The sequence below is a fragment of the Theropithecus gelada genome, chromosome 20 (assembly GCF_003255815.1).
Source record: "Theropithecus gelada isolate Dixy chromosome 20, Tgel_1.0, whole genome shotgun sequence".
In the NCBI taxonomy this organism is placed as follows: domain Eukaryota; kingdom Metazoa; phylum Chordata; class Mammalia; order Primates; family Cercopithecidae; genus Theropithecus; species Theropithecus gelada.
The window spans coordinates 8,318,406-8,338,580 of NC_037688.1; the positions used below are offsets into that span (position 1 = coordinate 8,318,406).

General features: G+C 54.1%; 1 protein-coding gene across 1 annotated transcript in view; it reads left to right on the forward strand.

Moving 5' to 3' along the window:
* The window catches only part of NKD1 (naked cuticle homolog 1), an 84,086-nt gene extending 69,707 nt beyond the window's left edge, over window positions 1-14,379 (forward strand). The window contains exons 5-10 of the mRNA XM_025370594.1: window positions 2,332-2,438; window positions 6,214-6,309; window positions 9,833-9,980; window positions 10,475-10,559; window positions 11,932-12,059; window positions 12,841-14,379. Of these exons, the coding sequence (XP_025226379.1) occupies window positions 2,332-2,438; window positions 6,214-6,309; window positions 9,833-9,980; window positions 10,475-10,559; window positions 11,932-12,059; window positions 12,841-13,430 (1,154 nt within the window). The 3' untranslated portion in view covers window positions 13,431-14,379. The remainder of the gene's footprint in view (window positions 1-2,331; window positions 2,439-6,213; window positions 6,310-9,832; window positions 9,981-10,474; window positions 10,560-11,931; window positions 12,060-12,840) is intronic.
* The last annotated feature ends 5,796 nt before the right edge of the window (window positions 14,380-20,175 follow it).

A 20,175-nucleotide genomic window follows, 5' to 3' on the forward strand; every position in this document is an offset into this window, starting at 1 on the left:
CTGGTTTCTCCAGTGGGGCAGTTTGGGGTCAAGCGGGATCGTTGGGATCTGGGCTGTCAGCTGGGACCACAGCCCGTCTATATCCTTGGCAAAGTCAGCATTTATCGAGCACCTACTGAGTGCCGGCCACTGTGCTCTGTAAGCCCTTTCCTCATTGCCCTTTCCCAATAGCCCTGTGAAGGTGAGGCCGTCGTGTTCCCATTTTACAGACGAGGGGACTGAGGTCCAGAGGAGTCAAGGGCCTTGTCCAAAGCTGCCTACACAGGCTGTGTATATTTGATATAATGCTTTTGTGTCCATTTGCATTCCTGAAGCCTCCGTTTTGAGAAAACTTAGCTGCTAACTGTCCTGTTCCCAGGAGTCAGTGGGGTGGGGTCATCGGTCCCCTGACTGTTACTACTCATGGCCAGACCTAGTGCGCTGGAAGTCTTAGCCCGTTGTGATCAGGGCTTGTTGCATCCACACAAGAATCCTCTGGGGAAGGGGTTGGTAGCTTCCTCATTTTACAACTGGGGAATTGAGACGTCTAAAGAAGGTATGTGACCCACCCAGGGTCACACAGTGCCAGAGAACAGAACCCAGGTGGAGATGACCACTGCCCTGGCTGGCTGGCCTCCATTAGACAGAGAGAGGCAGGCTGAGAGAAGCACCGAGTCTCCTGAATTGAGCCATGAAAGGCATGGAGGGGCAGCCTAGTGGACTGACTGTGAGCATGATTCAGGCTGCCTGGGTTCAAATCCCAGCTCTGTCGTTTACTAGCAAGGCACTTATCCTCTCCAAGCTTCAGTTTTCCCATGTGGAAAATGGCGCTAATCATAATAACTGCCTCACAGGGCTTCGTGAGGATGGAGTTAGTAAACAGCAAGTGCTTAGTCATTGCTGCCTCATCTTTACGTACAGTGGCGCCAAGGGGAAGTGCCTTCGTTAACTGCAGAGGAGAGAGCTCCCAGCCCGCAGGACCGAGCAGAGCAGGAGAGCAGGGGCCCAGGCCCACTGGGGGCATCCCCACTGTGCCTGGCCCAGGGACTGCGCTTAGGTCCTTGCTTGCATAGCTGGGGTGTGTGAGTGTGGTAGGAGTGTGGGATCAGAGAGACACAAAGCCCCCATCTAGTTGCCTGGCCCAGCGGCCTCATTTCTCCAGGCTGCTGACTTCCCAAGAAAGTCCTGCTTTGCCTTCCTCTCTGACTGGGGAGTCTCAGCTCCTCACATAACCCCCGGCCACATCTGGGTCAGGGTAGAAGGACCAGGCTCCCTTCCCGGAGTAGGAGCCAGGCCGTTTCTTCACCTTTAAAACAGGACAACACATTTACTACCCCAGGGCAACAGAGGGAATCAGATGAGAGGAGCTGAGAGTGTGGCCTGGAAAAGATGTCTCCGGCAAACCCCAGCCCCACTATCAGACAGAGACAAAATGGCAGAAGGGACTAAAGGAGGCTTATGGGACATTCCAAGAATTGATGGCACTTTGTAGTCTGGGTCCTAAGTCAAGGAGGATGGTGCTACCCTGAGCTGGCTTCCTCAGGAAAATAGTGTCAGTAGGTCGTGGGATTTCACACTCACCCTCACACAGCTCCTGGCAGGCCACACACAGGGCCGTGACCTTTGGCAGAGAAGGGGGAACCTGGGGTGAGCAGAGGCCAAATGCAAGGTTCAGGATGAGTGTGCTCCCTGAAGATGCCTTTTGTGTATGTGCGAGTGTGTGTGCATGTGTGAGTGTGCATATGTGTGCGAGCAGGTGTGATGCATGAGTGTACATATATGTGCGTGTGTGCATGTGCATACGTGTGTATGTGTGTGCATGTGTGCTTGTGCATACATATATGTGGACGAGTGCCAACCCAGTTGAACTCTGTTTCTGGCACTCCTTCTGGCCATCCACCAAGGTGCCGTAGGCTGTGCCCAGGTGGTAGCACCTTTGAGGAGGCCAAAATGTCAGCACGCAAGGCAGTGAGACTGCAGAAAATGGCCATGGTTCCTAAGCTCCCTCGCCAGGCCCCAGAAGCACCCCTCCACTCTCATCCATCTACCCTCTGGCCTGACGCTGCTCTGGGTGGCTGTGTGCCTCCACAGGGCAGACGTCACAGGCTGCTAGGGGCCTGAGGGGGCCCCCGACAGTGCAAATGGGTGTACCATGCTTGGCGGGGGGTCTCCCCAGGCAGTACCAGGTGCCAGAGTAGTGTGATGTTGACCCCAGCAAATGGGCAGGGCAGGAGTGGGCCCAGCCCACTGGCGAGAATGTCCAGGTCAGGTCTGGAAGACAAAGGTGCAGTGAGTGCAGTGCCCTGCGTCTGGACCCTGGTCCTCATGCTCCCTCGCCTCCCTCCCTGACAGTGGCCCTGCCTCCTGAGAAGACCGACGGGCTGGGCAGCGGAGATGAGAAGAAGATGGAGAGAGTGAGCGAACCCTGCCCAGGCTCCAAGAAGCAGCTGAAGTTTGAAGTAAGTTTCCTTTTGGTGCTGGGTCCTAGGGAGATGAGATGGGTTTTCTCAACTTTGTGCTTTGGGAGGAGGGAAGCTGAGGCCCTTCCAGACAGGAAGGCCCTTCCTCTGCATGAATAGCACCCTCTGTGGGAGGTTCTTCCTGCCACATCTGGGGCTGTCCTGGCTCAGGGCAGACCCCAGGGACTCACCACTGCCCACCCGCTCAGCCTGGTCCCAGCCCCTCCATGCGAGGTGTGCCCAGCAGCCTGGGAGAAGGCATGAGAGTAGACGAGGGAGGCAGGACTCTGGCCCTGCTGCTGCTGTCACCTCTCTGGACCTCAGTTTGCTTGGTGAAACCTTCCCTTCCAACTCTTGAGGCTGTTCTGGGGGTGCCTGCGGGGGCTCTCAGGTGGAATGGACAAGCAGGAGGCACAGGCAGGTCCCTGACGCTCTCTGGGCCTCAGTTTCCCCATGTGGGCAACACCAGGGATGTGCCTCTCTGTGGCTCTGCGCGGTGCCTGGAGGAGGGAGCAGAGGCTGTGGGCGGAGGTGGGTGAGGCTCTGAGCGTAGGGGTAGGAGTTGGGAGAGGGATGCACAGGAGAGCCTTTGGGAAGAGAAGGGTCTTTGGGGTGAGAAGGGGACACTTGAGTGCCCCAGACCCAGTGGCTGCACGGTCTGTTCCCCACTGCCTGATAGTGTAACATGCCCCTCTGCGCCCAGCACAGTGCCCAGTGCTGAGAGCCAGGCCCAGGCCTGCTGCATGGAGCTTCCCCACTGCTCCGCCCTCCTTGCTCCCTCCTTCCTTCCCTATGTTTGCCTTCCTGAGACCACCAGGACATAGCTCTAGAGTCAGCAGGGCTGGGTTCAAATCCTGGCTGTACACTTAGTGGCTGTGTGACTTTGGGGCAAGTTCCCTAAAGTCTCAGTGGCCTCACGTGCCTCGCCTGTAAGGTGGGGACAGTGGTGATGTCTGTTGCATTGGGCTGTTGTCAGCATCATGAGTTCATGCGCCTAAAGGTCTAAAGTGCTTAAGAGGGTGTCCCTCTTTCTAACCAGTGCTGATTGGCACTGGCTAATTGCCAGGGGACCCAGCTTAGACTGGGTGTGGTTCCTGCCGTCAAGGAGTGCACAATGTGACCAGGGGACAGTTGAGTGCCCCAGACCCAGTGGCTGCACAGTCAGTGATGAGATGAGATCTGGGAGCCCGGGGTGGGGGTCAGGCCGAGGGGTGTGGGGTAACAGACACTTGGCATTTCCAGGCTCTGTGCGGTGCCCGGAGGAGGGAACAGCAGCTGGCGGTGGAGACTGGGGAGGTGGGTGAGGCTCTGAGCATAGGGGTAGGAGTTGGGAGAGGGGCGCACAGCGGAACCTTTGGGGTGAGAAGGGTCTTTCAGGCAGAGGGAGCTACAAGAGCAAGGGCCTGGAGGTTGAAGTGCCAGCGTGCTGTGTGGGGAGAATAAGCCGCGTCATGTGGCCTGTGCTGGATGGTGGGACATGGGGGAGACGCCCTGTGTGCAGGGTCCCAGGTGACCTATCTTACCCCCTTTCCAGTGTCGTCTCCCTGCCATGCCCCACCATCCTGCACAGGCCACACCACACAGCTTGCTCTCCCCACACAGCACACCAGCACTCCAGCCTCCAAGAGGCTGGAAGGCTCGCCTGAGGAGGACAGGTAGTGTCTAGTAGGAATTAGGGCTGCCAGCTTCTTCCTGGAGCCCAGCCCCACCCTAAGCCCACCTGGGTCCTTTTAGGGTCTTTTGGGGAGCTTGGCAAAGCCCAGGGCTACACTCAGTGGCAGAAGGAAGACCGGGCCCAGGCATCCTGCCTCCCTGGAAGCCCAAGTGTGCTTGCTTCTGGAGGGGCAGGCTCGGGACTGAGCTGTGGTCCACAGGCAGGACTCACCTGACAAGCCCAGATAGGGTGTGGGAGAGGCCTAGGAGACACACATGTGACAGGTGGGGCAAGTGGCCAGAGTTACTGAACTCATGTTTCTGAAGCTCAGACCCAAGCTGTCTTGGAAACAGGTAAATGGTATGTGTGTGTGTGTGTGTGTATGTGTACATAGGTATGTGTGTGTAGGGTGTGCACGTATGGGGTGTACCTGTGTAGGTGTGCGTGTGTATAGGTACATGTTTAGGGGTAAGCATGTGTGTGTGTGTGTGTGTGTGTGTGTAGGGGTATGTAGGCACGTGTGTCATGCCACATGAAACAGTGCCTCAGGCAGCAATGAGGGCCCTTGGCAGGTGTCAAACGGGCGTGGCTGAAGCAAGGTTGGCTTTGAACTCGGCGTAGGCGCCTGAGAATTGCTGGAGGGAAATGGCTTAGAGCTGCAGTAGCCAGGGCCAGGATGCTGTGCTGGGGCTCACTCCCCTAGTGTTCGCAGATAGCTGCCTTCCCCTTTCTGGGGAGCTGAGCCTTCCTCCTGCCAGGCCAGCCGGATGCCACCTTCTTGATGGCGGAAGGAGAGGTGGAGTTTGGCATGCCATGGAACAAAATGGTCTTGTTTCCATAGAATCTTATGGATCTGAAAGGCTGTTTGTGGAGCCCTTTCCTGCTGAACACCATGCTTCCTAGAACTGTTCGTCTGACACTCAGCCAGCTTCTGCACACAGCCCTCCGGTGACCAGCTCACCGCTTCGCGGCTCATATTCCCTAGGGTCAGACACTTCAGGTTGCTGAAAATGATAATAATGAAATGATTGTTTCATTGATTATTGATTGAAATAATTATTTCAGTGAAATAATATGTTAATCATTACAGCAAAAGTAACAGCTACTACCATTGATTGAGCTTTTCCATGTGCCAGACAGTGCTCCAAGCACAGGTGTAAACGACACCAGCATTTGCCCTCCACTTCCTGTTTCCAGTTCCCCTAAGCAGACCTGGCCACATGGCACTGGGAGCAGGCAGTGTGTAGGGGAGGCGATCCTGGAGCACAGGTGCGAGGAAGGAGGGAAGCCAGCGAAGTCTGAGTTCATCTGTGGGCTCTGCCTGCTGGAGAGCCTCCTAGGAGCCACGTAGCATGCGCTCAGATTTGTCCCAGGGAGGGCTGAGGAGGCCTGGCATTTCCACTGCCTCCTGTCCCTCCCTTGCTCCATCGCCTCTGTGCATTCCTTCCCGGGCTCTTCAGGGCTGCCCTGAGACAGAAGAGCGTACATGAGGCGGGAGGTTGGGAACTGTCCCCACCACAGGTGCAGGGAAACAGCTGGGCTGAGGGCATGTGGGTGGGGCATTTAATCTTCCCAGCAACGTCGTGGGAGAGAGGCTACCATTTTCCATAATGTATACAAAGAGAAACTGAGGCACAGCAGAGGACAGTGACATGCCCCGGGTCACACAGCTGTGCAGGGCCCTGCAGGGGTTGGGGCCTGGGGCTGACTGACACCCAAGCTCCTCATGCTCATGCTGTCCTACCCCGGCATGCTGCTGGGGCTCCCAAGTTGATGCTCCCTTGCCTTCTAGTTGCTTGTTGCCCTTGGTCCAAGTTCAGCTTTTCTGAGACCACAGCGCCTCTTCTCAGACCCCCTGTGTTTCCTTTGTCTTTCAAGACCCACAGACCACCAGGCACCCCTACAGGCGTCCCTCCCTAGGCCAAACCTCCCCTGCCTGGGCTCTGGCTACCCTCCTGGGCCAGTTCTGTCTTGGCCAAGGTGCTCCCTGTCCACTCAAGGTCTGGGGAGGGCAGAGGACAGGTGGCCGCCCCTTGGCCTGGCCTCTAGGCCCAGGCTTCCACCACCCAGTCAGTGTTGCCACAGATAGGGGACCAGCCCCACCCATCTCTCTGCATCCAGGAGCTCCAGTGCGATGTGTCTGTGGAGGAGGACAGCCGGCAGGAGTGGACCTTCACCCTGTACGACTTTGACAACAACGGCAAGGTCACCCGAGAGGTGAGTGCACCTGCCTGGCCTCTTGCTGTGCATCATGCCCGCAGGCACAGGGCCTGGGCACAGCACCCTGCCACTGCCACTTCTCACCCCTGCATTGGTCCTGCCCCTCAGGGAAAGCTGTAATAGCTGGGGAGTTGCTGGGAGCTCCTGCGAGATCTGGAGGAGCATCCCAGAGCTGCTGGCAAGTGGGAAGAGGACAGGGAGGGAGGGCAGCTCCCCTGCTCTCAGCCCAGGCACTGCCTCTCAGTGTCCTCTCTTCCCACTTGCCAGCAGCTCTGGGATGCTCCTCCAGATCTCGCAGGAGCTCTGTGGATAGTGCAGGAGAAGTTCACCTTTATGCTGCCAGATGTGAGTTCTGGGTTAACAAGGTCACCTCCTTCTCAGGCTGTGGTTTAGGAGCTGTTCCAACAGGTTGGAGGAGGAAGTTGTGACTTTTAAGCACCCAGGACTCTTTGACATGTAAGTGACAGAATACATGCTCCAACTGCTGTATAAAAAAAAAAAAAAAAAAAAAAAAAGGAATACAATACATTGGGTCATGTAACTGAAATTTGGTCCAGGGTCTGACTTCATGGATGGCTTGACCCAGAGGCTCGGTGGCTTCAGGACAAGGTTTTCATCACTGCTCTGTTTCCTCAGTCTATTTCCTCTGTTCCTCAGCTTTATTTCCCTTCTTGTGAGGCAGACTCTCCCCTTGGCAGTAGCAAGATGATTGATGACAGCTTCAACCTGCATTGTCCTTCACTGCCTTGGTAATGAGAGGAAAGGAGAGAGTTTCCAAGGAAGGTGGCCCAGCCTGGCCCTGGAGAAAGTGTTCACTGGGTCATGTCTTCCTCCCACCGAGGAGCCAGGGAGTGGTTTTGAGTGGAGGGAGGACTGGTCTGGTGTTTCCCTGGTCTATTTTTAGCCCTGACGCCACTCCTCAAATTTGGCTGTAAATACGATTCCCTTCCACGCCTTCTGAGTGCCAGGGCGGATGGGCTCCCACCTCACCGCATCTGCAGCCCAGAGCTGGGGTGTGGGCCAGCTTTCCAATCAGAAAGAAGACCTGCTCCTCCTTCAGGCGTTCGTTCATGCAGGAAATAGCACACCGATTCCTGCGTGTCTGGCCCTGTGTAGTCAGTGAGGTTGATTTTCAAGCTAGAATTGCCAGAGCACATAGGCTCTGAGACCCTCGGTCTGCTGGGACCACCTCCACCCTGATTAGACACCAGGACCCCAGGTCCTCTAAGGTATCAGAGGTCTGGGGGATGAAGTGAGTGTCCCTCAGCCACCTCATCTGTGTAATGAAGCCCCTCCTTCATGGGCTGCCCAAGATAGAGAGAGTGAGCAAACAGGTCCTTATGAAGAAGCCAGAGGGAAGGACAGGAGGAACAAGGAGAGCCCTCTGTGGGCCTTGTCGGAAGAGGTGGGGTCACTGAGCAAGCCAGCTAGGGAGTGCCTGGAGCCTGGGTCTCAAACTTGTGGCCCCCACAATTTCAGTCTGGCCCCCAGATGTTCTGGTCTGGTCCCCCAAAGGGTTTTGGTAAAAATCAGTTGTCAATATCCGTGATTCTGAAGATTTAACAGAAGATCCTGGATTTCTGGCTTTTCTGTGTGACCCCCTCCCACCTGCATTGTCAGAGGACAAGCCGCCACGCCTCCCAGGATAGGGTCAGATAGGGTCAGCGCCTCTGTTGGCCCCCACTACTCTGGGCCGCCCACCTACATGCCTGCCTGTTTGGGGCTGCGCTGGGGTTGCCTCAGCTGCTTCAGCCTGCAGGACTTAACAGGCAGGAGATGAAGGATTGCTGGGCAGGTAACTGGCCACGGATGCGTCTGCTTCATAGAGAAAAAATGTCTTCTCCAGATGTTTCCAATGCCAATTAAAGCAGGACATTGCCCCCCACCCCAACACCAGACAAGTGACCGCAGCAGATACCCAGACAGAAAAGGCCTAGTGAGGGGAATCTGTGCCCTCCAGCCCCAATCAGAAGGGTTTTGAGACACCCAGGGAACATTGTGTGGACACCCCATTCTGGTTGAGGGTTACCTGAGGCTCAGAGAGATGAGATTTGGTCAAGTTCTCACAGATTAGTTTATCTTTTAGGGACGGTCTCAGCCAGCTCAAGCTGCCATAACAAAATACCACAGACTGGGTGGCTTAGCAGAAATTTATTCCTCACAGTTCTGGAGGCTGAAAGTCCAAGACTGAGGTGCCACCTACTTCAGTTCCTGGTGAGGACTCACTTCCTGGCTTGCAGACGGCCATCTTCTCACTGTGTCCTCACGTGGTGGAGAGACCTCTTCTGGTGTCTCTTCCTTTTTTCCTAAAAAGAGATGGGATCTTGCACTGTCGCTCAGGCTGGAGTGCAATGGTGTGCTCACGGCTCACTACAGCCTCAAACTCCTAGGCTCAAGTGATCCTCCCACCTCAGCCTCCCAAGTAGCTGGGACTACAGGTGTGCACCACCACACATGGCTATTTTTTTTTTTTTTTTTAAATTTTTGGTAGAGAATGTTATGTTGCCCAGGCTGGTCTTGAACTTCTGGGCTGAAGTGATCCTCCCACTTTGGCCTCCCAAAGTGCTGGGATTCCAGGTGTGAGCCATATCCCAGCTCTCCTCTTCTTCTAAGGGCCCTGATCTCCTATCATGGTCCTGCCTTCATGACCTCGTTTAACCTTAGTTATCTCCTTACTCCAAATACAATCACATTGGGGGTTAGGGCTTCAACCTGTGGATTTGCAAGTGAGTGGGGAGCCACAGTTCAGTCCATAGCAGGGACACGTCTCCCTTTCCAGTTTTCATTTCAAACCCGAAGCGGATGCTCTTGATGCTCCCACCCCATTTTCCCTGGGCCCACCTTGAAGTTCACCTGCTACCATGGTGGACGGTGCCCACTGTAAGAACTTTCTCAGGTACAGGGAGCTGGCTTGGCCCTTGCAGGGAAACCCAAAAGCACAAGGGAGGGTGGGGCACAGTGGCTCATGGCTCATACCTGCAATCCCAGCACTTAGGGAGACTGAGGTCGGAGGATCGCTTGAGACTGGGAGTTCAAGGCTGCAGTGAGCCATGATCACACCCCTGCACTCCAGCCTGGGTGACAGAGTGAGACCCCATCTCAAACAAACAAACAAAAATCCAAAGTACAGGGAATGTAGCATCCTTGGGGAGCTCTCAGGCAGTGAGAAATGAGAGTCCATTTCTAAACCCTCCCTCTATCTCGATGAGGCTGTTCCAAGGTGGCCTCCACACTCTCCCTCCAGGGCCCCAGTGTGACTGAGCCCCAGTTGCCCCTGGCTGTAACCTGTTCTTTTCCTTTTCTCTTATGGGATCTTCCTCTTCTCTCTCCCTGCTCCCTCACTTCTGCTTCCTAGGATCTCTTCCCAAATGAACCTCAGACATCCAGGTTTCTGCCTTAGGCTCTGCTTTGGGGCAGCCAGAGGGGTTCAGGCCTGCAGCATCCACTGGGCCCTCTGGTTTCTATTTTCAAGGCCCCGTGACTGAAACCCCACATGGGTCTCTGCTTCCCTCCCATTCAGGACATCACCAGCTTGCTGCACACCATCTATGAGGTGGTGGACTCCTCTGTCAACCACTCCCCGACATCCAGCAAGATGCTGCGGGTAAAGCTCACTGTGGCCCCCGAGGGCAGCCAGAGCAAGAGGAGCATCCTTGTCAATCAGGCCGGTGAGGGCTGCAGGGCTGAGCCTGGGAAACAGCGTCCTCCTATCTCTTGGGAAGGACCAGAGCCTTCCTGGGAGGGCTGGAAGGGAACCTGTGGGCTTTCTGGGGCAGCTGCTTTGTGGACAGGTGGGGTTCAAATGGGTCCTTGAAGGGGTAGGAGGAAGGGTGGGAAGGGGAGGGAAGGGATTCTGGGTGAGAGGCCTCATATAGGCAGAGCCATGCTGCTGGTATAAAGGCTGGTGGTGTGGGCAGCACGGCGTCTGCAAGCCTTGAGGCCAGCTAGAAGGAGGTGAGGCTGGAGGGGGAGTCTGGGGGAGGAGGTGAGGCTAGATGGGGACGTGTCCAGGGCAGGTAGCCTTGAGACCCCTTTACTTAGCCCCAGCTCGGGGAACCCTCCCACAATGACCTTGCAAAGCAGCTGCACGCCAGGCAGCCCTGGGGAGGGTGGGAGCAGGTGGCTTACCTAGTGTCTCCTGTGCTTCTCGGGCCGGACTCAGACCTGCAGAGCACAAGGCCCCGAGCAGAGACCAAGCCCACTGAGGAGCTGCGGAGCTGGGAGAAGAAGCAGCGAGCCCCGCTCAGGTATGTGGGCATGGTGCACATAAGCATATGTTGAACACCAGCTGTGTACCTGCATCTGAAGGATTCAGAGCAGGAAGTTTTGCTCTGGTCTGTGTTCTCTTCAGGGAGCCAATGCTTTTGATGCACAGACTCATAAATCAAATGAAAATCTTAACAAATAACTACATGTAGTCCACATCCTTTTATGGAACACATCTTGGGCAGACACGACTGGAGTCCAGCATTTTTGGGGCTTTGGAAAGGTGCTCTAGCAGTGCATCAGGCTCTGACGCATTGCTGTTTCTACTGGGAGATGATTGGATGTTCACACTAAGTGAGATAGAGACCGTAAACACCTTCCCATCCCTTTAGGGTGGGCCTGGCTGCCACGTGGGTTATGAAAAATCTTGGTTTTCAGGCTTTTTGGATTTCAGAATGGTGGATAAGGAATTATGAGGCTGTAGTTAATTTTCACCTGTTATTTCTTCAGCTGCAAGGGAGGAAGGGAGGAAAGGAAAGAGAGATTGTTTAAAGAAAGGGATTGAGTAAACAACAGTAACACGGCAGGCGTGAGGCTGTGTTAACCTCTAGTGTAAATGGTAAGGGAATGACTGGAGCTGGATTAGTACTCGCTTAGGGGAAAGAAAAAACAGTTCAAACAGGGTCACAGCTAGGTGTGGGGACAGGGCTGAGAATCAGAGGGACCCAGGCTGGCTAGAGATCCTGGAGGAAGGTGGTACTGTGTTGTGTGGGAAGGAAGCCAGGATGGGAGCAGATCAAAGAGGTCTTTGGAGGAGAGGACCAGGGAGCCCCGAGCCCTGCAGGGGAAAAAGAAAGCCTCTGGCAACATTTCTCCCCACCCCTCCATACACACTGTGTTAGTCACAAGTGTGTGTGCACACACACACTCATACACTGGTGAGGCCCATCCTGGGCCGTAGGGCTGGTCATGGGGTCTGCCAGGCACAACTCCAACAGTTTAATGGGCTTCTGCTGCCCGTACCCCCTGGGGAACCAGACCAGGGGTTAGGCTACCTACCTGCAGTGGGCACATTTATACGGCTTGAAGCCTGGCACTGGGGCATTCTTAGAAGTTGGCCAATAATCTCTCACTTTTGCTTTGAACCTGTTCAGAGCAAACTCCCGTCCACTCCTCCCAGAAGCTGTGGGGAGGTCTGGCCGTGGGCTGTGGTCTGTGGTCTGTCTCTCCATCCGCAGGGAAGCAAATGGAGGCCAGCTTGTAGAGAGGGCTGTTCCTCCCCACCCTCTCCAAAGGCCAAGAAGAAAATGAATGAACGGTCCAGAGTTCGTTCTGGGGGCTTCCCAGTAGCCTGTGCACTTGCCCCCACCTGGTGGTCGGTGTCACCCCACTCACTTTCCTCCCCTGCCGTAGGTTCCAGGGTGACAGCCGCCTGGAGCAGTCTGGCTGCTACCACCATTGCGTAGATGAGAACATCGAGAGGAGAAACCACTACTTAGATCTCGCCGGGATAGAAAACTACACGTCCCAGTTTGGGCCTGGTAAGGGACTCGAGCACCCTGCGATGGGTGATGAGGGCAGGGCGTGGCTGGATGGGCCATGCAGGCCATGCGGGTGGTGTTCACTGCTACCCCAGGCTTCAGGAAGACAGCTATTATGGGACAGGTCAAAGACTCTTGGAGAAAGTGACATTAAAAACGATTTCAAAATTAAAGTAATACATGCACGAAATTGAACAAAATCAAATAGTATCTAAGGACTTAGCACCCAATGACAAACAACAGTTCCGTGCCCCAACCGAGCCCATTCAAGCCCTGTTCCCTGGGCAACCACTTTGACCCCTCCTGGCTGTTTCTTCCAGCGAGAACCTCGGTTTCCCTAGGTACAGTGCTGCTGTGTCTTTATCAGCCTTGACCTATGTTGACCTCTTGCTCAATTTCACTCCCACAACTCCCTTCTCCCCTTTCTCTTCATATGTTTAATTCCTCTAGGAGTTACTTCTGTATGTTTTTAGCAATATACTTAGAGTTCTTTCTTGCCCCAGTGACCTTAGACGGTTTTTGGGGTCTCTGCTGCCATCTCTCTTTCTCGGCTCCCTCTCGGAGAGTATTTTTTAAGACCTACCGAAGAACCAGTTCTTCCCACTTAGCAGATGGGAAAGTTCCATTTCAGAGAGTTTTCCTGCAAGGCAGTGAGGGGCAGTCGGGCATTGGGAGGTAGCTCTGGTCTTGGAGAACTGGGGGTGGGGGTGATGTCTGGGGTACAGCACAAGCCCCAGCACACAGTAGGTGCTCATTAAATGTCTGTTGAATTGGTTCCTAGGCTCCCCTTCCGTGGCCCAGAAGTCAGAACTGCCCCCCCGCACCTCCAATCCCACTCGGTCTCGCTCCCATGAGCCGGAAGCCATCCACGTCCCACACCGAAAGCCCCAAGGCGTGGACCCGGGCTCCTTCCACTTCCTTGACACCCCAATCGCCAAGGTCTCCGAGCTCCAGCAACGGCTCCGGGGCACCCAGGACGGGAGCAAGCACTTTGTGAGGTCCCCCAAGGCCCAGGGCAAGAGCGTGGGTGTGGGCCACGTGGCCAGAGGGGCAAGAAACAAGCCCCCTCTGGGACCCGCCTTCCCTGCGGTGTCCCCCTCCGCCCACCTGGCCGCCAGCCCGGCCCTCCTCCCCTCCCTAGCCCCCCTTGGGCACAAGAAGCACAAGCACCGAGCCAAGGAGAGCCAGCAGGGCTGCCGGGGCCTACAGGCACCGCTGGCCTCGGGTGGCCCCATCCTGGGGCGGGAGCACCTGCGGGAGCTGCCCGCCGTGGTGGTATATGAGAGCCAGGCCGGGCAGCCGGTCCAGAGACATGAGCACCACCACCACCACGAACATCACCACCATTACCACCACTTCTACCAGACATAGAGCCCCTCCCCAGGGCCCCACCCTGCCGTATGAAGGACCCCACCCCCGACACCCCAAGGCATTATTATTCTATTAATTATTGTTATTATGACGATTATTGTTATTAATAATTATTGTTACTCCACTAATATTTAGCTAGCCTTCATGTAGAAGATCTATGGAAACACAGAACTAAACTTTTATTTATATGTTGTGGGGACTGCATAACTAGCCCAGGAAATGACTCTGGTTTGGAGTGGCCTGTAATGGGCAGAGGCTCCCTGGAGGCTCAGGAGCTGCAGCATCTGTGCGGATCAGCCCACACCCTTCCCAGAGCCGGGGAGCCCTCAGCCCCAACTCTGCCCCACCCCAGCCTCTTCCAGGAGAGCACCCTTACCTGGCCCAGCTTCCAGAGACCCTCGAAATCTCCGAGAAGATAAACAGCTGCTACCTCTTAGTATTATTCTGATTTTATTTTGCCCTTAACTGATTGTAATGTGCTACAAGGGATTTCAGTGGACTGCAGAGTGCGAACGTCTCGCTGTTGTGTTTTTATGTCCCAACCTAGAAACCTTAGCTGTCTTTTCTGGAGTTGTCTTTCATGCTTTTCCAGTGGGATCAAGCCCTTTTCCCCAAAGCAGTCCCATCTCTTCTGCCATGCACAACATGAAAATCCACTTCTCTTCCTTCTCCTCCTTCTCTCTCCTTTACAGCGATACATACACATATTTAAGGACTATCCCTGAGACCATCCTTCTCATTTTGGAAACTGCTAGGGAGGGAACCAACCACTTAAACAAGTGTCGTTTTCCAAGATCCGGGCAATTGTGTGCTGTTGGTTGTGGGGGAGGATGTGGCAGATATATACGTACCTACACAATTCTCTAACAGCGCTTTCTGTATCTATAGATAGACGCCATCTGTCCATTTCTATGTATCTTTCTATAAATATACACTCTCAGGTATCTTTTCTGGTGTGTAGAAATCAGTGGTTTGCTTCTCTGGATGCTTCTGGAACCCAGATGTGACCCTGCTTGTCTCCTTTTGGGGCTGGATGGCTCAGATGCTTTCATCAGAGGTCCCTTCTCGTGTTTGGGGGTCTGATGGATTTTGGAGAAAACTGCTGGGGTACAGAAGCTTGGAGGGAAAAGGGGACCATGACCAGAGTTGGGACCCTGGGGCAACATCCTCTGCAGAGAAGGATTTTGTCTGGCCAGAGCCTGGAGAAACCTGAAAAAGAACCAATCAGCTAGCCAGGGTCTCAGAGAAAAGCAGATTACACACTCAAATTGGGTAAGTTGAGCAGAGTTTAATAAAGGCAATATTTACGAAGTGTGGGCTAAGCCTCCCACGAGAATGCAGAACCCTGGGGCTAGCAGTGTGGAGCGCTACTCCCACCCCTGGGCCTGAGTGAGGAAGGAGTTATCTTTAGCAGACAGAGGACTGCTGGAGGAGTGAGAGAGGCACCTGAAGGAGCTGTGACCTTTGCTCAAAGGATGCAGCCAGTCATGGGGACCCTCCAGGGAAATTAATATCCTGACCCTGCTTTCCTGCCCCTGCCTCAATCCATTGACTGAGGCCGCTGGAAGCCACCGGGCCGAGGGAGCTTGTTGATGTGGGTCACACGGGCATGTTCCCAGGTCAGAGAGGAGAGCCTACAGTGAATCTAGAGGGACACAAGAGGGAGAAGCAACTCCAGCTACCTTCCTTTCTGCCGTTTTAGCTCCCAGCTGGCATCCTCTTTTCCAGAGCCTCGAGTTTGGGTTTAATGTAGTTAGTAAGGAGTTACTTCCAAAGATAGTGGGCTTAGTTGTTACCATATTATTAATTTTATTAATGACTGATGTGCCTGGGATTGGATTAATACATTAATCCTTAGGACAGCCCCATGAGGCAGCTTGATGGCAGCTCAGGAGCATGTCTAAGGCTCAGAAGTTCGTAACTCCCTTGAGGCCACACACAGGGCAGAGCTGGGATTCTGGTCTCCCACTCGATTCCTTCGCCACTGGTGCAGAGCTTAATCATGGCCATGGGCTGCCCTTGTTTTGGGTTGTGGGTTGTGGGTTTCTGTCAGTGAGAAGTCAACTCAATCCAAAGTGAATGAAACCAAGTTGGAAGGCAGGGAGGGAACTGGCTTTGAGATGACAGAGTCCAGGATGTGAACTCAGCTGAGACTGGTTCTTGTCCCTCCCTCTTGTCCCTCGGATTGATACTGGTACTCAACTACATGCTTTGTCAGGGAGCCCTGACTGTTGGCCTTCTGGGTCCCCTAACCATAAGGAAAAGGACCTTCCATTAGTGTAAAGCCCAAGGCAGGATTCTGATTGGCTGGGCTTAGATCTGGTGCCCATAGCTGGACCAATCATGACATCCCAGCTGGGGTCACATGGCCAACCTGCCCGCAAGGGGGTGGGGGTCTATACCGGAAGACAGGAGGGGAGGGGTGCAGACCGGACAGGAAGTAATGGCGCCCCAGGTTCCGAATTGCTGCAACCCTGGAGGCCAGCCGGGAGTTGAAACTACTGGTTTTAGAGCAGTTCCTCTGCCTCCCTAAGCTCCACACCTATCAGGATTCTGTTACTTCTTGGTAACTGGGACTTTCCCAGCTTTAAAAACACTATTTAAAAAAATAGTAACGTGCACATGTAAAAGATTCAAATAGTACATACACAAGGTACACAGTAAAAAGTAAACTTCCCTCCATCCCAGGCCCGCCAGCATCCCTGATGCCAACTTTCTGGGTGTGGCCTAGGGCCCCTCAGTGTAGTGTAGGGGTTGTGAGCACAGACTTTGGTGCCAGCTTGCTGGGTTCGAATCCTGACCACTGGGTACCGAGGACTGGGTGTGTTTAAGGCCTCTTTGTAGCTCTGTGCTTCAACTGATATACTGTGCCTCAGTTTTTCCTTTATAAAGGCGGGGATCGTGAGAGTACCTGGCCCATGTGAGCACTATGAAAGTGTTAGCTGTTCTTTACCAGAATAAATGCATTTCTATATCTCCCCATATGCATTTTGTTAATTTTTAAAGTATTTCAAACACAAAGTTTGAAACAGAAAATTGTGAAACAGTAACTGTGAACTCACCACCCAGAATTTACAAATGCTGACATTTTGCAATATTTATTTCGGATCTATTTTTAAGGGGGTGGGGGGCGGGGAACCCTGCAGTTACTGCTTAATCCTCTTCTCACCCCACCCTTTTATTTTTACACAAGGAGCATAGTGTTCATACTTATGCTATTTTTTTTCAGTAACTGAATATATTTGGAGATCTCCCTCCCTAGATCATAGAGCTCTGCCCTCTACTCTCTAACAGCTGCTCAGCCTTCTGTGCTAGAGGTGCTGTCACCAGCTTGCCCCATCCCCTCCTGGTGGTCATAAGGGTCATCTCTCATCCCAGGCTCTGGCGAACACTGTGCTGAGAGTCCTTGCATACAGCTCTCCCAGTGCCCACGGGCAGGAGACAGGTGACAGAAAGTGTCCACATGGAACTGCAGAGTTCAAGAGCAAGTGTGATTTCCATTTTGATGTGATTGTAAATGACCTCTAAAAGAGGTGATACTGGCCGGGCACAGTGGCTCACGCCTGTAATCCCAACAGTTTGGGAGGCCGAACTGGGTGGATCACCTGAGGTCAGGAGTTCAAGGCCAGCCTGGGCAACATGGTGACACCCCATCTCTACTAAAAGTACAAAAAATTAGCCGGGCTTGGTGGTGCATGCCTGTAATCTCAGCTACTCGGGAGGCTGAGGCACGAGAATTGCTTGAACCTGGGAGGCAGAGATTGCAGTGAGCTAAGATTGTACCACTGCACTCCAGCCTGGGTGACAGAGTGAGACTCCATCTCAAATAAATAAAGAGGTTATACTGAATAATGAGGAATCAGAGGAAGAAGAAAGAGAGAGGGAGGAAGGTTGGAAGGAAGGAAAGAGGGAAAACTAGAAGGGGAAACCGTGGCTGCTGGTGAGGTTTTGACCACATTTTCCTGCAGGCTGGTATGGGTGAGAGGTTTGGTCTTGTTTGCAAATCTTCTGAAGGCCATTCCAGAGGATCAGTTGCCACTGCCCCATCCCCTGAGCTCTGAGCATGGGGGTTCCCCTGGGGAGACTCCTGGCGAGAGGATGCCAATTTCTGCTGATCTGTCACTGGGTACCGAGGACTGGGTGTGTTTAAGGCAGACAGCCAGGTGAGGATCCCAGCCACTGGGGCCTGCTGTCATCTCCTGGGAGTGCCCGGGGGCCAGGAGCCTAGGGGACTCTTGCACTTCACGTCCAGCCGTGCTAATTACACTTTTTGGCAAAGGAAACAGCGAGGAGCAGTTTCTTTCACTCCTCCAGCCCTGTTTTCTGTGTTTAGACATCAAATCATTACTGGGCTAGAGGGAAGGCAGCCTCCAAAGTGTGGCAGGAGGAGGGGAAGGCTGCCTGCACCTTGGTGTGTCTGTCAGATGCCAGCACTAATAACCTGGCTTCTTTGAGGCCTGTCAGTGCTCTCAGGAATGAAAGGGGACCCCTGAGAGGTGCTTGGTGCCAGCAGGCTGTGAACGCCCTCCACCCACCACCCTCCCCTCCTCCTTAAAGATGATGCTGCCTGCCACACAGCAGACACCTGGTCACTGCACACCTGAAAGACCCCAACGCAGCCTTGCCCCTCGTCCAGCCACGCCCCAGCACCCGCCCTCCTGGCCCCTGCCTCGGCCTCCCCAGACCAGCTGCACCCAACCCCCAACACACACCCCTTCTCCAGATGTGTGCAGGGCCTCGTTTTGCAGAGCCAAGACAGATGTTTCAGCCACATGCTTTATTAATTTCTAAAACCTGTGCTCGGGACACCCTTCCGCGGTCATGAAAAGTTTGATCACTTGCCACAGTCAGGACTTTTGTGTGGGGCTGTGATCTGGTGTTCGGTCTCATCATCTCCCAAACCAGCAGTCCTTGGGCTCACACCCCAAATGATTTTCCTAATTTATGTATTTCCCTACAAAGGGCTTTCCATACCTAGCATCTGCCTCCAGCATGAGAAGGGGAAATAGGTGAGACCCATTTGCCAGTAGCAGACGACGACTCTTGGGAGGAAATGGCAGAGCCTGGCAGAGACTCCCTGTCTCCGGCTGACCAGCCAATGGGATTCCTGTTCTCTCCACTGTCTCCCACAAAGTAGAAGAATCCTGGTACATTTAGCCCATGAGCCTGACACAGATTCCTATCTAGACATGAGGCCCTTTAGACATGACTTTGGCATTGACCAGCCTGTTGGCGGTGGCTCAGGGAGGCAGAGGGGATGCTCACACCAGCAGTTCTCATCCCCTGAATGCTTCGGATCACCTGGGGAGATTTCACAGAATACTGGTGCAGGGGTCCCATCTCTGATGATGCTGAGTGGTGGGTCTGGGATGTGGCCCAGGCATCAAGATGTTTGCTTTTTCCCCGAAATGACCTCAGAGGGCTCGATTTGAGGGAAATACCTAACGTCAGGGGTCGTAAGAATCCCCCAGGGAGCATGTGAAATGCAGATACCAGGCCCACCCGCAGAGATGAGCTGAGGTGGGTCAGAGGTGAGGCGCAGGGATCAGTGTTTTTCACAAGCTTCGCACCTCCAGGAAATGGTGGTGTGGTTGGACCCACAGACCACAGTCTGAGAGTCCCGTTGCCTGTGCCTTGGCGCATGCGGGGTGGAATCCCAGTGGCCCTGCCTTGAGGAGGATGTGCATTAACGTGGTAGGGGAGGCAGAGACAGCTCCACCTGCCCCCTGCCCCACCGGGGACCTCCAAAAACTTCCTGGATGTTAGAGCAAGCAGCGCAGAGGATGAGGCTGGTGGATTTAGTAAGAGCCCTCTGTGTTTGGGCTGAGTTCTTTCTCTAGTTGCCCTGTCATCTGGCCTCTGGAAAACCCAGCTCTCCTCCTTTATCATAAGATTACAGGTTGCGAAAGACAGTCACATTTAGTGAGACCCCTAAGGTCCTCCAACTAGGGTGGGTCCACAGTGGCCCCTGGTGCATGGACCACACACTCTCTTCCCTCCCCTGGCTCAGGACTAAGGTCTGAAATTAGGGAGATATGAGTGGCTTTCATAAAAACTTCTCTTCCCAATCTTCCCACTTTGCTTGGGGGCCCTTGGTCAAGGCCAGCTTTGGGGACTAGAGCTTGTTGCGACTACCAGCTGTCTCATTTTGCTGTAGTACAAACTCAGGCTTGGTTCCAAGGTTTTGGGGGCCCTGCTGTGCCCCTAGTAGGGTTTGTTTTGGGGTCACATCTGGTCAGATCCTTCAGAGAGCCTTTCCCCAGCCTCCACATCAGGGAGAGAGGTAGGTAGTGAGGAGCATTCGAGGCTTAGAAGAAGGACTAAAGTACAACAGCCTTGGAGGAACTGCCAGGGACCGAGGGCGATCTCTGGAGGGGGCAACCCAGGATCCCCTGGGCTTCTGAGCAGGAGGACCAAGACCTTCAGGGACCCTAAGCAACAAAAACATCACTCCTCATCCCCAAGCCCTGGCATCCCCCTGCTCTTTAGAATAACTCTTTTCTAGATATTTCTGATCGCAAAATTCTGGGTGGGTTCATCCAAGCTGACTTTTGCTATTTTTTTCTTTCCCAACAAGGCCTCACTTTTTGGAGCCATCTTAGCTGGTGCCTAGGCAGAGGGTCAGTCAGCAGTGGTTATCAGGATCCTGGCTCTGTGGGTTGCCTTCCTCCTGGTCTGTAAAGCCCCTGCGGGCAGGGACTTCTTAGATAGCTGCTTCCTTAGGGCGTGGCACGTAGTGGAGCTT